The sequence below is a fragment of the Podarcis filfolensis genome (genome assembly GCF_964270895.1).
Source record: "Podarcis filfolensis genome assembly, chromosome: 7".
Lineage (NCBI taxonomy): Eukaryota > Metazoa > Chordata > Lepidosauria > Squamata > Lacertidae > Podarcis > Podarcis filfolensis.
Window position 1 is genome coordinate 27,826,105 of NC_139603.1, and position 17,160 is coordinate 27,843,264.

The 17,160-nt window shown below is 45.4% G+C and overlaps 1 protein-coding gene and 1 long non-coding RNA gene across 5 annotated transcripts in view; one reads left to right on the forward strand and one right to left on the reverse strand.

Annotated features, from left to right (window-relative positions):
* The window catches only part of FARS2 (phenylalanyl-tRNA synthetase 2, mitochondrial), a 214,550-nt gene that overhangs the window by 51,661 nt on the left and 145,729 nt on the right, over nt 1–17,160 (forward strand). For all 4 annotated transcript variants that reach the window (XM_083623952.1, XM_083623954.1, XM_083623955.1 and 1 more), the window contains 2 exons: nt 3,758–3,917; nt 8,768–8,899. In XM_083623952.1, the coding sequence (XP_083480078.1) occupies nt 3,758–3,917; nt 8,768–8,899 (292 nt within the window). The remainder of the gene's footprint in view (nt 1–3,757; nt 3,918–8,767; nt 8,900–17,160) is intronic.
* Nucleotides 6–3,744, reverse strand: LOC310767301. Its single transcript, XR_014550856.1, has 2 exons — nt 3,201–3,744; nt 6–436 (listed from the first exon to the last, which is right to left on the reverse strand). It is a non-coding gene; the product is annotated as an uncharacterized lncRNA (long non-coding RNA).

Genomic DNA, 17,160 nt, shown 5'->3' on the forward strand with positions numbered 1-17,160 from the left:
CAGGGTGTGATCTTACAAGTTTTATTGTGTCAGAGAGTGATTGTGATGGCAGGAAGTGTTCTTGTTGATGCACAAGTTCCACATTAGTGTCATTATTAATCCATCAGTTTAGAGGCTGCTGTGCATTTGCAAAAGAAAAAGAAAAAAGGGTTGGTCCAGACTAAGTGGATTTAGAGTATGGATTCTCCTCCTTTGGAGGAAGTTTGGTACAACTGCATACACAAGGCATTTAATCATTGGGGAGGGGGGAACCCTAGAAAATGGCAAAACATTCTAACAGACTATTAGAACTTGGTGGGGAATTTGAAGCCAGGGGCCAATTGCAGTCCACACAGCTTCTCCTCCAGGTGATATCTCTCTCACCAGCCTTCATTTACACCCTCCTTTTCACCTGGATGAAACATCTCCTTGAACTATGATCGTGCCTCTTGCTTGCCTGGTTGGAGAATAAACAGCAGTGTGTGAGTGTGTGCAGAAACTAGTCTATGTGTGAAGGTTGCCCCGGCCGCTCTGGGCGGCTTCCAACATACATAAACACATAACAAAACATTAAACATTAGAAAACTTCCCTATACAGTGGTACCTCGGGTTAAGTATTTAATTCGTTCCAGAGGTCCGTTCTTAACCTGAAACTGTTCCTCACCTGAAGCACCAATTTAGCTAATGGGGCCTCCCGCTGCCGCCGCGATTTCTGTTCTCATCCTGAAGCAAAGTTCTTAATCCGAGGTAATATTTCTGGGTTAGCGGAGTCTGTAACCTGAAGTGTATGTAACCCGAGGTACCACTGTACAGGCTTGCCTTCAGATGTTCAGACAAAGGTTGTATACTTATCTCCTTGACATCTGATGGGAGGGCGTTCCACAGAGTCGACGCCACTATCAAGAAGGCCCTCTGCCTGGTTCCCTGTAACTTCACTTCTTACAATGAGGGAACTGCCAGAAGGCCCTCAGAACTGAACCTCAGTGTCTGGGTTGAACGATGGGGGTGGAGATGCTCCTTCAAGTATACATAGGCCGAGGCTATTTAGGACTTTAAAGGTCAGCACCAACACTCTGAATTGTGCTCGGAAACATACTGCATTGAGATGTATTGTTATATTTCTCTTTAAATTATAGCACTATGCAAACATTAGGCATACCTGTGTCCTCTTTTTGTGTGGCAGTGCATAACATTGCATAACACTCCCTTGAGCAGGACCAGCCCACTCATGAGGCAGGGTGAAGCCACTGCCTTAAGCGGCGCCCCCTCATTCACCCTGCCTGCCCCACTGACTCCGCTGCCGCCAGAGAAGTGGCGCCACCATTGGCGCTGATTTCCAGCAATATCTTGCCAGAATCTTGTGAGTTCTCGCTGGAAATCAGCACTGGCCGGAGGCGATGGGCTGGACAGCAGGGCAAGGTGGCACTTCCCACTTCACCTCAAGCATCAAAATGGAATACACTGCCTCTGCCCCTGAGATTGCAGGAGAAGAGCTGCAGTCGTGGGTCAGCTGTTTGTCAGGGAATCTTATTTGCTGTCCATCTTCTCCTTGATGAGTGTCCCACAGCATAGCGTAGAAAGCTCCCAGATCATAGAAAAGGATAGGAAGTAGCGTCACACTCTGATAACATGCAGGATTCTGTAAGGCTTCAGAAAATGGCAAGGATTCGGTGGTGTGTGTATGTGTGTCATATCAATCTCAGAAGAGACATGTCCAGGCTTGCTGCAGCAGGATGAAAGGCAGTTGGGCTTGTATCTCAGGAGTTTTGATTTAGCAGGGAGAGAAGCTAATTGGATAGGTCTTTGAAGTCCCCTGATCAGGAAACAGCAGTTAGGATCAGCAGGTAGCACTGTGTCATCTTGGCCCCCTTTTCAATGGAATCAGCTAGGTTAATTCAGGCAAAAATGTATTAGTGGGGTATGCTAATGCAGAGTAACTACTGCTACTCCCTGGTCCTGAATGGGGTAACTGTGCCCCTGAAGGACCAGGTGCGCAGCCTGGGAGTCATTTTGGACTCACAGCTATCCATGGAGGCACAGGTCAGTTCTGTGTTCAGGGCAGCTGTCTACCAGCTCCATCTGGTACGCAGGCTGAGACCCTACCTACCTGTAGACAGTCTCACCAGAATGGTGCACGCTCTGGTTATCTCCCGCTTGGACTACTGCAATGTGCTCTAGGTGGGGCTACCTTTGAAGATGACCCGGAACCTGCAATTAATCCAGAATGTGGCAGCTAGACTGGTGACTGGGAGTGGTCGCCGAGACCATATAACGCTGGTCTTGAAAGACCTACATTGGCTCCCAGTATGTTTCTGAGCACAATTCAAAGTGTTGGTGCTGACCTTTAAAGCCTTAAACGGCCTCAGCCCAGTATACCTGAAGAAGCGTTTCCACCCACATCGTTCTGTCCCGACACTGAGGTCCAGCTCTGAGGACCTTCTGGTGGTTTTCTCACTGAGAGAAGTGAGGTTACAGGGAATCAGGCAGAGGGCCTTCTCCGTGGTGACGCCTGCCCTGTGGAACGCCCTCCCACCAGATGTCAAGGAAATAAACAACTATCTGACTTTTAGAAGACTCCTGAAGGCAGTCCTGTTTAGGGAAGTTTTTAATGTTTGATGTTTTATCACTTTATTATTATTAATAACAGTAATATTCTGTTGGGAGTCGTCCAGAGTGGCTGGGGAAACCTAGCCAGATTGGGGGTGTATAAATAAATAAATAAATCATCATCATCACCACCATCATCTTCATATCCATCATTATTATATTACTGATGCTCTTACACTCTGCCCCCACTGCATCATTTCTCTTCCGGGCAAGCCTTATATTAATGTATTCTGACCCCTTACGAAACATCCTAAGCTCCCAACCCACAACGCCCCCCCGAAAAAACAACAACATCCCAGACTTTGGTACTGCCATTGTCCCTTCTAGCAATTCTTGGCAACCACATTTTTCTTCAACTGTGATGTAAGGAAATCCAAGCCATTCTCTGTTCTTTTAAGGGCTAGGTTGAAAGAAGAAACTGCTGCCTGAATGCGACCACAGGGGCACATATAGTGACTGTATTTTTAAAAGCAAAGGCATTGGGGGGGGGGGAGGTTTGAGATAAATTACTGAGCTTGGGTTTGGAATACCTTGGTTAAAATCACTGCTCAACTCTGTAGCTCCTGATTGCCCCAGGGCACATATTTCTCTCTCCCACTTTCTCTGAAGCCTACCTTGCAGGTAGGTTGTGAGGATTAATGCATTTTTATAGCAGTTTTGTACACTATCAGGAGCATTCATTATAAGCACACACTGGTTATTTTCGGGATTTTCTCTGCATCTTCGAAGGCGGGTCTAGGGAACTCCAGGCGTTGTTGGGCTACAACTCCCTTCAACCCCAGCCAGCATGCTTGATTGTCAAGTATGATGGGTGTTGTAGTCTAGAAACAACTGGAGGGCCACAGGTTCTCCACCCCTGCAGTCAGAAGTTGAGGGACAGTTGCTAAGAGTGTGAACTGGGAAGCCTTCAATTTGAACAACACTTGTCTTGGAGTGAACTTGCTGGAATGAGACTTGAGTGGGAATGAACTCACTGCGGAATGAAAGTCTGTGAAATGCAACAGCAATTCATATTTAAAGTATCTAAAGCGAAAATGCTCGACCTTAACTTCACAGGTCAGTTTGTAAAGATAACCCATATAAAATATGCAAAGTGCTTTGAATATTCAGAAAGGGCTGTACCGACGCTGAGATTGTTTTCATTCTTTCCTTTTTCTTTTTTTTTGAACAGCTATTCAGCAATGTGGGTGGTGGAGAAAGCTTCTGCTTGTTTGAACAAGGCCACCGCACACCTCACAAGCAAGAGACACACACCATGGAAGCAGCAAGGCTCATGGAACACAGCTTGAAAATGGCACTGACAAAACTTGTGGCTCATCTTTTTGGTGATGGTAAGTGTCTCATGCGCTGGTCCTATGATCCTGCTAACGTGGTCCCGACATACTTGCAATGCTGTATGCTTCCTTCAGCCAACAGCGGTTGAAATGGTTTAATGCAGCAACCAAGGCATCAGTGCTGACAGCATCCCCGGAAACACCAACTGCTCCCCAATCTCAGTGTTGCTCACTAGTGATGCCCATTTTATCCATCCCTGGAAAACAATTGAAGCATTGTGACAACAGGCTCATTGGCTTGTAGCTAATGTTAGTCAGGCTCAGAGTAGACCCACTGACATTAATGGGCATGACTAACCAGGGTCCACTAATTTTACTGTATCTCCTAACCCATTTTGATGATATCACAGCACCCGGACGATACCTTTTGCCACAAACAATCTGTGCTCTCAAGAATTGCACTCTTTAGCTTCCGACACTACTTCTTCTTCTTCTTCTTCTTCTTCTTCTTCTTCTTCTTCTTCTTCTTCTTCCTTCTTCCTTCTTCCTTCTTCCTTCTTCCTTCTTCCTTCTTCTCTGTTTGACTACTCATTGTTGTCCCACCACCACTCCATCGGTTCTGAGCCTTCTTCCCTCCATGGCTCCCTAGCTAGTTCCTCCCACCATTCCTTTGTGTCCAACCAGTCCATGACAATATCAGGGGCAGAACATTTCCAGCATCTCTTATGTAGGTTCAGGATAGATTTCTGTCTGAAAATCTGGAGAGCCTTTGTCCATCAGCGTAGACTGACTGGCCAGCCTCAGCCGGGATGGGCAGTCCTCAGGGGTGACAGGAATTGTTACCATAGAATACAGGACTCTGCTCTGAGGCCCAGCAAAAATCTTGTATTCATTGCTGACATAAATATCTATCAGGGAAACACAGTTAGTGTTAGAATTCATGCAATATGTTGGCACGTTTGGAAGCTGTTAAAGAGAGTTATTTTTAGCAGAAAATCTAGCAAAGAATGTTGTAATTAAAACTCCTACACAAATAATAAGGTGTCTAACAGTCCTTTTTTACTGTCAATAATTTTCCTGTTTGAGGTTTGTATGAATACTTCTCATTTTTGCTTTATACAATCAACCCACGTCACCTCTCTGCTTTGAGACTCACTTTGTACATGAACCTGGATAAAATGTATTGGGTTTTTTGTGTGCAAGCTGATGGCAACATTACACTGAAGGTAAACAGGGCAATAAGCAATCTTTCCAATGGCCAGCAAAACAGGGACTTTTAAACAGTGGCCTCATATTTGTGGACTGCACATGTAGGATAAGACAAGCCTCTACTGTACGATGTTCAAATGGCCTCTGAAGATTCCTCTCACTTGGTTTTATAGATTGGTTTTATTTGAACTGCTTAATTGCGGACTGTTGTTATCATGCTTTATAATTCTGGGCTGGTTATATGTGAGCTTTTTACGGGAGTTTTTCCTTGCTGTATCTGGAGAAGCCGAGGCGGAGGGTGGGGGTTTAAATCTGGAACCTTCGCCATGCAAAGCATGTTCCCCACCTCTGATCTATGGCCCTTCAAAGCTCTTCCCATGCCCTCACTTTCTCAGTAATCTTGGCAGCCGGTAAGGCCGGTGTTATCCAGCTGAGTCCAAAATAATAGGGACTTGCCTAAGGCTGCCTCCCTTGTAAATACAATGCTGGATAATGGATTGCCATTCATCCACACTTCTTTTAATATGTATAGAAATGTAATTGATCTTCAGCAACATGGCAAAGCAATGTATACTGCAAAGCGTTTGTGGCTTTCTCTCGGATTTGTTCTCCCTATGAATTTGATGTGTTGTGTCACGGTCATAATGTTTGTTTATTTAAAAGAAATACTTGTGTACCATGATTTCATTAGGAAAAAACCAAGGCGATGCTGTTTACAACACACACACACACACACACACACACACACACACAGAGAGATTAACATCTTGTAAAATTTAAACTTACAGATCACCTGCTAACTGCTACAAAAAATATTTTTTTTCTTAATTGTCTGCATATGCCTGGGTACACGGTTGGAGCTAGGATTGAGGAGACTCATGTCCAAATTCCCCACTTATTGGATGACCTTGGGACAGTCACTATCTGTCAGCCTAACCTCCCTCACAGGGTTGTTGTGACGATGAAATCAAGGTAGAGGACCATGTATGCCGCCTTGAATGTCTCAAAGAAAAGGAGAGGTACAAATATAGCAAATAAACAAATCATCGAAGAACATCTCGTACAGCACTAGACCAGGAGCCACTTGAGCAAAAAACAACAACAGCCCTCTCGATAAGCCTTTGTAGTCACATTGACCCTTTAATTATTACCATGCATCTTTACCTGTTGTTCCTATAAATCCCGTGTTCCTATAACCCGTGGCCTTCCAAATGTTGCTGGACTTCAACTCCCATCATCCCTGACCATGGGATGTGTTGCATAGGAGCCAACTCCGAGGGATCATGTGGGCTTCAGCCCCCATAAAGTTAATGGGCATTCCCATTCAAATGGTGCGTGTGCGTGCGTGCACTGCGTCATGTGACCAATTATGTGGGGCGGGGCTTACCTGGGCCCCCACAATATTTTATTCAAATTGGCACCCCTGCTGTGTTGGTTGGGGGCTGATGGGAACTGGAGTTTCACACTGATCTGCAAGTGCTGTAAACATACTGCATGCAGCAAATATTTGTTTTGCTCTTAAGCTGCTTTGGACTTCCCTTGGGAAGCAGAAGCGGGGTACAGTGGTACCTTGGGTGACAGATGCTTCAGGTTACAGACTCTTCAGGTTACAGACTCCACTAACCCATAAATAGTACCTCAGGTTAAGAACTTTGCTTCAGGATGAGAACAGAAATTGTGTGGCGGCGGCAGCGGGAGGCCCCATTAGCTAAAGTGGTACCTCAGGTTAAGAACAGTTTCAGCTTAAGAACGGACCTCCGGAACGAATTAAGTTCTTAACCCGAGGTACCACTGTATAAGGAATAAGTGAGAAAAATATTCCACTGAGGCCAGGTTCCTGTGTGCAAAGCTGTACCCCCGCTTCTGCCACATTTTACCTCTGGCCCGGTGCCTGCTGCTTGTTGCTCTCTTCTTGCCATCCTGCTTTTCCAGAGCTGTCTGAAAGTGGTGAGGTTTGGTTCTCCTGTGGCACAAAGCAAGAGTCTTACAACTCAGTTGTAAGTTGCACTTCAGGGGGTTGGACTAGATTACCCTTGGGGTCCCTTCCAATTCTACGATTCTATGATTCTGTGATTCCTCCCCCCAAAACCATTTCCTTTATCCAGCCTCTTTGGTGTGTGTCAGTTTCCACACACCATTTGGTTAATGGCGCTTTGTTGTGTATATATATATATATATATATATATATATATATATATTGGAAATATATCTGTATGGTACTTTATTAAATAGTTTTTAATTCATTATGCAACTCTATAAAATAGTCGCAGCGGAGCCACAAATCAGAGTAGAAGAAGTTTGTATTTAAAAGGGTAAAAGGTAAAGGTAAAGGGACCCCTGACCATTAGGTCCAGTCGTAGCCGACTCTGGGGTTGCGGCGCCCATCTCGCTTTATTGGCCGAGGGAGCCGGCGTACAGCTTCCGGGTCATGTGGCCAGCATGACTAAACCGCTTCTGGCGAACCAGAGCAGCGCACGGAAATGCCGTTTACCTTCCTGCCGGAGCGGTACCTATTTATCTACTTGCACTTTGACGTGCTTTCGAACTGCTAGGTGGGCAGGAGCAGGGACCGAGCAACGGGAGCTCACCCTGTCATGGGGATTCGAACCGCCAACCTTCTGATCGGCAAGTCCTAGGCTCTGTGGTTTAACCCACAGCGCCACCTGTGTCCCTTATTTAAAAGGGTGCGATAGTGTAAAAGAACACATGCCACCCTATGGAGATTTGATTTGCTAAAAGAGGTCATTAAGGTAACAGCTTTTAAAAAGAATAAGGATAAGTTTCAGTTAGTAGAACAAGCAACTCTTAATCTCAGGGTTGTGCGTTTGAGCCCCACGTTGGGCAAAAGATTCCTGCATTGCAGGGGTTGAGCTAGATGACCCTGGCGGCCCCTTTCCAACTCGATGATTCGATGATTCTTTATCTCTGGGGAGCTGTTAGTCATTTCAGGTTACTGAGCCCAACAGAATTAACTTGCTTTGCAGGAAAATCTTGGGCTCATTTTCCTGCCATGCCAGGTGGTTGCTGCAGTGTGACAAGTGATTGATTTGGTTTTAAAGGGTGCCTGAGTTGCCCAAAGTGTTTTTCCTATTAGACAAGGCATGAGTGCTCCCCCCTCCCCCACAACGACTCTTCACAATATCCAAGCTTTATTGCCTTGCACTCACAAAAAGTGCTGTAAATTAGTTGGCTTTCTGTTTGTTTTCTTTGGCTTGCAGTAATTGATGTTGCTAACTGAAGGGCAGGGACGCGGGTGGCGCTGTGGGTGAAACCTCAGCGCCTAGGGCTTGCCGATCGCATGGTCGGCGGTTCGAATCCCTGCGGCGGGGTGAGCTCCCATCTTTCGGTCCCAGCTCCTGCCCGCCTAGCAGTTCGAAAGCACCCTTAAGTGCAAGTAGATAAATAGGTACCGCTGTATAGCGGGAAGGTAAACGGCGTTTCCGTGTGCTGCGCTGGTGCAGGCTCGCCAGAGCAGCTTCGTCACGCTGGCCACGTGACCCGGAAGTGTCTCCGGACAGCGCTGGCCCCCGGCCTCTTAAGTGAGATGGGCGCACAACCCTAGAGTCGGACACGACTGGCCCATACGGGCAGGGGTACCTTTACCTTTACCTCTAACTGAAGGGCGAGTTTTGCTAAGGGTGGGAGAAGCAAGCATATTAATCACCCCTCCCCCCTTTCTTTTTGCTTCTATGGCACAGATCTGGAGATTAGATGGGTGGACTGCTACTTCCCATTTACTCACCCTTCCTTTGAAATGGAGATCAACTTCCGAGGAGAGTGGATGGAAGTCTTGGGCTGCGGAGTCATGGAGCAGCAGCTAGTGAACTCAGGTATGAAAAACGCCTTGGCTTCATCGACATCTCTATTAGCGCAGGCTTCCAGCGCAATCAGTCTCACGTTCCAGCACGTTGCCTCTGCTCGTAGCACATGCTCGCCGTACACCCACAGATCTGCATTAGCAGCAGTGCCTGCTAACAGCTCGGAGACAGAGAGTAGACACAGCGAGGTTACCGCATTAATTGGCAAACCAGAAACTCACACCTCAATCCCAATTATGCACAGTGGAGTGGGAGGGAGCTCGTTTTGTTTTTGGAGGCGGAATCATGCACAGATTGTATTGTCTCCAAAGAAGTGTGAATATCCTTGGGTGCAACACAGGGTTGCTCAGCTTTGGGGAGGATGTAGAATCTCTGCAGATGGTGTCAGGACTCAGTTTGAGCAAGGACTCCTTACCAAAAAGGCCAGTTTTTAAAGTAAGAGGCTGGACCCCATAATTATTTCATCATCATCAATCTTTATTACAGTCCAGAGACCCAACAAATCGTTACAAAGCAATACACAATACACAATTCATACAGCCTACGTGGCCTTCATGGATCAGAAATCTGCCTTTGACTCCACCCCCATATCCCAGCTATGGTCCAAATTAAATCTGATTTTCCAGGACAAATAACTCCTCTTTCTTATAAAAGTCCTTTCTTATAAAAGCCCTGTACAATGGAACCAAACTGCAGGTCCGATGTGGTTGGCAGGGACATTTATCGAACAGCATCGAGATGACTAGGGGGGTGAGACAGGGATGCATTTTGGCCCCCACATTGTTTTGTCTATTCTTAAATGACCTAGAAGAGAGCTTAATGGACCCAGATGGACACCTTCCATTGGTCCTCTATTGGTCTGTCATCCCCCCAACTGTATTACCTGGGTTATGAAGGCGCCCTAAAGACGTTAAAGCAAAGATTATGGGATAATGCACATAGTGACTTGCGATCTCGATCACACGCAGTCTGTAGTCCGCTGGCAGTAGGAGTACAATATGGGCATGTCTTTAAGTTAACATCTTACATTAAAAACCTGACAGTACCAAGCTATTGAAGGCTTTTCACCAAAGCCAGACTAAACGTCTTTCCTTCTGCAGTATTGGATGGTAGGTTGAGAGGAGTTCCCTACCAGGGCAGACTTTGCTCGTGTGCTCAAGACATCGATTCCATAAAACATAATTATTTACCTTTACCCCAAGAAGGCTTCCAGAGGAGCTTGCAGTTGTCATCAGGCTTACAGTTTAAAAGATGACAAGGAAAAAGAGATAAGGAGAGAGGTAGGGAAAAGCAAGTTCAAGCGCACTTCTTAAAGATGCACCATTGGGGAATAAAAGCAGTTCAAATAGCCTGACGGTTTAACTGCCACTTGGTGTATACCAGAAGGTGTATCTCCACCCCCATCGTTCAGCCTGGACACTGAGATCCAGCACTGAGGACCTTCTGGTGGTTCCCTCACTACGAGAAGTGAAGTTACAGGGAGCCAAAATTTTGCAATCACCCTGGTAGCACCCTCCCCATGCTGCGCCACTGATCAGGGCACATACCACTCTACTCCGTATTTTCAAGGTTTCAGGAAATCCTAAAGCATCCTTCAGTTGTCACTGTTTGGCCAGCTAACAGCTTGTTTAATGTGTCGGTTAAAAGAAATGACAAGGCACTGAAAAAGTTGCCAGTAAAGGTCTTTATATTAACACACACGCACAAAACATTATGACAGATTGAAGTTGAGCATTGGAATCTTATTAGCTGTGCTTCTTCCTTTTTTAAGTTACGAAATGCTTGCTTGCCTTGGGAGTGTGCCTGTTCAAGCAATGGTTGCCTTGTTCCCTATACATAAGCAATAAGAGGAATGTGGTAGGAACATTGAGGGTAAATCAAAAGGCACAATCCCGGTCCCCAGCGAGTTTGAAACATCAGAGCATCGTCACATGTAATTTATGATGAAAAGAGTTTGTTCCTTGGAGGGAAACCTGAGGACATTTCAGGTTTCAGTGAAGTCTCCAAACCTTTTGAGGTTTCCAGTTTTGAACGTTTAGTTGTGAGTGAAGAATTTCGTTACACTGTTTCATGTCTTATAGATTCTTTGTTGGACCTCTTATGCTTTGTGTCCCGAAAGATAATGCCGCACAGAAGAGTATTTTACTGAGAAACCTTTCTTTGATTTGTTGAGAAACCTTTCCTTGATTTCACTTACATTTGAATAGAAGTATGCACTGAACCGCTGAAAAGTCAGAGAAAGGGAAGGGCAAAAGCTTTAGCAGGTGTCGCTCTCTTCCGCCTCTGATTTTCTTTCTCTTTGGGCTTCTTGGTTAAAGATTCTGCAACCCTTGTGTCTCAGTTCAGCTTCCTCTCTATCCTATGCCTGAAAGCGAACTTCACAACACATGGCTCAGGCCTATAGTGAAATTTGGAACTGTAGAAAGTAAAATCTGTTCCTTGGCCTGCTTTTACACACAACAACCTTAGTATGATGAATGTAGAATATACCTGACCATGAGAAGTAAGCAACTGGACACCCCAATGTAGCAGCCTAAGCCTACTTTTAAGTTTACTCAAAAATAAGCTCCACTGTTTTCAGTGGTGCTTACTCCCAGGCTGTGCTCTAAACCACTCTTGGGCTTGCCAATCAGAAGGTCGGCGGTTTGAATCCCCGCCATGGGGTGAGCTCCCATTCCTCTGTCCCAGTTCCTGCCAGCCTAGCAGTTTGAAAGTACACCAGTGCAAGTAGATAAATAGGTACTGCTGTGGCGGGAAGGTAAACAGCGTTTCTGTGTGCTCTGGTTTCTGTCACGGTGTTCTGTTGCTCCAGAAGCGGTTGAGTCATGCTGGCCACATGACCTGGAAAGCTGTTTGTGGACAAATGCTGGCTCCCTCGGCCTGAAAGCGAGATGAGCGCTGCAACCCCGTAGTCGCCTTTGACTGGACTTAACCGTTCAGGGGTCCTTTACCTTTACCTTTTTACTCCCAGGTTAAGTGTGGTTACCATTTCAGCCTGAATCTTTTAAGTCAGGGGCAGACAAGGGTTTTTTGCTTCCTTTTTGCAAGAAGACCATATTAGCACCTGCCATTAATGGTGCCTTGGACCAGTTTCGTCCCTAAGGAGCCAGACAGTGTGGGAGGTGCAGGCAGGAATATAGATTCTGTGCCATAGTCAGGCTTGTTATCCCTCCTGTCCCTCCTCAGGGATGGCTTGGACAACTACTGCTACCTGTGCTGCAGGTTGCCCACCATGTCTTAAGCTGACCCTCCACCTGGGATTCTTATAATAATTAATTATAATTTTATTATTTATACCCCGCCCATCTGGCTGGGTTGCCCCAGCCACTCTGGATGACTTCCAACAAATATAAAAACATAAAAAAGTCAAACATTGAAACTTTCCGATACAGGGCTGCCTTCAGTGTAGTTATTTATCTCCTTGACATCGGATGGGAGGGCGTTCCACAGGGTGGGCGCCACTACCAAGAAGGCCCTCTGCCTGGTTCCCTGTAGCTTCACTTCTCACAATGAGGGAACTGCCAGAAGGCCCTTGGAGCTGGATCTCAATGTCGGGGCTGAACGATGGGAGTGGAGCTGCTCCTTCAGGTATGCAGGGCCAAGGCTGTTTAGAGCTTCAAAGGTCGGCACGAACGCTTTGAGTTGTGCTTGGAAATGTACTGGGAGCATGTTTTGGTAAGTTGCTCATTAAACTCACAGAATGGACATATCTGGGTACATCTTAACTCTGGCTGCGCTATTGTGTGGTCGTTGTGAAAATTGGGGGTCCTTAAATTTTTGGCTATTCTTGGTGGCAAACCTAAACTTGTGGTTGCCGAGATACTGACTCTCCTGAGGGTGGGGGAGGGGGATAGGGCCTTGGCCCGGAGATGCTCTGAGAACCTCCAGAGTGCAGCTGCAAGCCCAGGAGGAGGGTTGTAGCTCATCTGGGCCATGTTGTGTTTCCAAGGTGCTTAGGGCATCCCTATGATACAGTGTGATACAACGGAGCCCTAGTTTCTCCTAAGCTGGGAACTGCAGATAGAAGAATTGGGAATTATCCTTTCAGTTGTGCTGTACTTTATAGAGGCTCCAAGGGCACCAGGAGTAGAGATTGACCGTGGGGATGAACCCTCAGCTTAGGAGGAAGGGTGCTCATCGCCATTTTGAATGAATTTGTGGGTTGTTCATGGATAAGTGAAGCACGAAAGGGATTTCACTTTTTCTTCTAACAGTTTCAGAGGTTGGTTATTTGTAACATCAATGTGTTGTGGCACCAGACTATACAGTGGTACCTCGGGTTAAGAACTTAATTCGTTCTGGAGGTCCGTTCTTAACCTGAAACTGTTCTTAACCTGAAGCACCACTTTAGCTAATGGGGCCTCCCGCTGCTGCCGCGCCGCCAGAGCATGATTTCTGTTCTCATCCTGAAGCAAAGTTCTTAACCTGATGCACTATTTCTGGGTTAGCGGAGTCTGTAACCTGAAGCGTATGTAACCTGAGGTACCACTGTATATGTAACTTTTCATTTAAAGCAAAACAAAGAAAATTGCCCTGTCCTCTTCCTTTTCTGGACAGAGGCATCTTAAAACTGTTGATAGTATGAGCATGGAGAGTTGGGTGAACCCGGTGATACAAAATTTTAGAAAACATTGGCATGCAAAAAACGAATGGAAACGAGAGAGAAAAACATGTTGAAGGAGGTAAATGTAGGGGATTCTGTGATGGGACATACCTTTCAGACTGCAAGCTGTTTTTTTGGCAATATGGAGCATGCACAAGCCCAGAGATGTGTGTCATACTTTGAATACCACTAGCATTTATTACAGGCTGTCTATAGCCTATGGCATGGCTCATGTTGTCTACTAATGGTAATAAAATGACCCTCAGGATGGCTTGAATTGCACACCCTTGTGTTAAGCAATTTTCAGTCTGACACGTGAAAAACCGTCCATCACGCAGTGTAAGTAATTAACCAGTAGCTAATGGAAAAGGCATGCTAATGTTACCTTGTAGGCATAATTTTACTTGTTTAATTTATGAATCCGTTCCAAATAAAATTTTGGAGAAGCAGTCTTTTGAAGCATATATCAAGCTGCTGACTGTGTTTTAGAGAAAAGAGCTTTTAAAGCTTTGCGTCTTGCAGCTTATGTCTTCTTTGCAGAAAATGTCTTATGAGTTGCACAGATGTCATGCAACAGGTGAGGCAAGTAGCCTGGTCCATCTTCCCAAAAGCAACGTCTCTGTGTTTGGAAAATGCAATTACTCAATACTACTGCAGGGATTTTGAAACAAGACATTGCATTGCTGTCGATGAGATTAACCATGTGTGTTGGGCCTGGCTTTGGTGAATTTGGAAGAGTCCATGAAGCTCAGTTAGCAGACAGTCTTGAATGTGGGGCAAACCATTATGGTGATAGAATTTGCAAAAAACAGCTCAGGTTGACTGGGCTGGAGAGGTCAGTAAACAAATAGTTGTGTGTATCACCTATGTGACTTTGACTTGATCTTCAGCAGAGTCCTAAAAGGGAGTGTTAGAACTATACTGCTTATCACTTGATATAAGGGTGGACAGAAAAGGAAGTCATCTCTTTCTTCTTCAGTAGCACAAAACAAAACGGGGTGGCAGCTGGTATTTGTTCTCTTTTATTTGAACAAAATGTCTCTGAAGTAGTAAATTCTGGTTATCACCACATGGGGACTCCCGCATAAGAAATATTCACTGTGAGCCACTGTGAAGGACAAATAGTGTCAAGGGCACTTGAACGTGTCAAAAAGTAAAATGTGAATCAATTCTTAAAGTTGTTCATAGATTTATAGTACGTTTTTAAGACTTGCCTGTCAGGCTGTCTGTATGGAAATGTGATGTGTGAATCAGCTCTTAATTTCTTTCTAAAATGGCTGTGACAAAACCAGAAGGGAAAAACTTAGTTTGATAAATTAACACCTGTGCCACAAAAACCTGTCATTTTGTTGATCATTTCTTAGATTTCTGGCTGAACAATGAGTTGTTTTTCAAGGCAAAAACAAAACTGTGAGGGAAAGTTTTTGGGCAGCGAACCAGGTGTAGTGATATTTCTCATATTAAGTTTCTTATTTCAATGTATTGCCTACCCAAGGGCTGAAAGAGAATGTCACGTGGGTTCGCCTCAGAAGAAGTGCATCATGGGTGTACAAAAGAGAGAGGGGTGCGGAATGCCCTCTGGAGGGTGTTACACCTGTCACCAACACTGTGTGTTGGCATATACACTATGCCCAGGTATGTTAGATAGTGATATTTTCAGCTGGTTGTATGCTTTTACTTCTCAACTGCATTGCACTGTTGGCTTGCTGTATAAGATGTTTGCAACTTTAAATATATTTGTATACTAACCTGAAATCCAGGTTTGGATGAAGGGATGGTTTATATGGTTTATACATTTTCAAAATAAATATTAAGGCCTGTTCTGCTAGTTGAAGAAAGCTCCTGCTAGCACAACAGGGACCCCCCTTCCACTCCTGCCATCTACCCTCTGAGCTTTTTCCAAATCAGGTATGGAGAAGTGGGAGAACCCCCAGAACAGTGGGCAGGGGAGGACAGGGAGAGATTGTTCCACCAGGCAAGCAGAACCAGGCAAGATAGAACTGTCTCTTTAGCGTTGTGTTGAATTCCACCCTAAAAACGTAGATGCATAAGACTCCAATCCTAATACCACTTAGCTGGGAGTAAGCCCCAATGGAATTCAGTGGGACAAAGTGAGTGAGTAGATAGGATTTCCTCAATAGGATTTTTCTCTTTTGTCTTTGAAGGGCTCCGTAGCTCCACAACTGGCATGGTTAGGTGCTGTGGCCCACCTGCCCTTCTGTCGGTCATGTTGCTTCTTCTTCTTGGGAGCCGGAGGTAGAGGGGGAGCAGGGAGAGGTGACAGTGAGAGTGGCGCATTGCAGACTCAGGGGCACGAGTGCCGGACTGGTTCTGCTGGTGCATTTGCACCGTGCCAGCTTCGTCGCCACCTTGTCGCTCCCCCTCTACTTTCTGGTAAGCAGTAGCGATGTGACCGACGAAGAGATCAGGTGAGCAGCAGCAGCAGCATCCTACCGTGTCATCCACTCCTGGGTATTTCCTGTGCCTTGCATACAGGAGGTCTCTGGTGCAATCTCAGATATATTCAGTGAAAGGATCTTGGGCAATGGGGCTGGGAAATGCCTCTGCCTGAGATGTTAAGAAAACGGCTATCCGTCAGAGAAAAATGGGACCAGTAAAGAAAAAGGCAGCTTCATATGTTTCTGTATGTTCCTGCTTGCTCCCTCATCCCAGTTCCTCCTCCTCCTCTGGTTCTCTTTCTTCCAACCAGACCAAAACCCTTTATCTTGCCTTTAAACTTGCACTTAGATATTGAATGGTTAGGCTGCCCCATTTTCTTTTTTCCTTTTCTTTTCACTAGCCAGCCTCTTAACCTTGCCCAATTATCCTCCACTCACCTCCATCACTCCTCTTCACTTAAGGCAGTGGTTAAGTTGGTGGCAGTGGAAGCTGTGAATGCTTGTGCTCTCCCACTATCTGTTGCTCATAGCTACACCCACGTACAGTGTGTTAAAAACATATGCATCATTTGTTTTCTCCTTCTCCTTGTAATTTGTCTTTATGCCTATATTTAATTTGCCGCTGAGATTTTTTTTTGAGCTCGCATTTTGTCTTAAGAGAAGCCTGTAATGTTTTGGAAATGTTGACTCCTCTGATTTTATCGTTTCTGACACATCCATTATGTATGCTGCAGTTTGGTATTCTCCGGCAGAATCAATATAGCCTTGCTCACAATCTGTGTGTGTTTGCATAGGAGGAACAAATATTGTCTTGTTGTATGATAATCCCATTACATCTTTTTCTAAGAAGGAAGTTATTTGTTTGAAAGGAAGGCTGGATTTCTGAAAGTTGTGGTTCTCTAACGGCACTTGAACTTCTGCTGGGATTCCGTGTGGTACACAGCTTTGCTTCTGCTTGCATAGCGAGCAGACAAGTTGGCAGTTTAGCATAAGACAGGGCTTCTGAATGCAAAAGTACAGGTCTTTGATGCAGATAAAACTCAGAAGTGGATTAAGGAAAAACTTGCATGCATGGTGATGTAAAGTGTGCAGGGATCATATCTGTTTAACTATTGTCCCTCGGAAATTAAGAACTGGGGAAAGATTTATAGGGTATCTATGTGCAAAGATTTATATGGTATCTATGTGAAGGGACGCGGGTGGTGCTGTGGGTAAAACCTCAGTGCCTAGGACTTGCCGATCGTATGGTCAGCGGTTCGAATCCCCGCGGC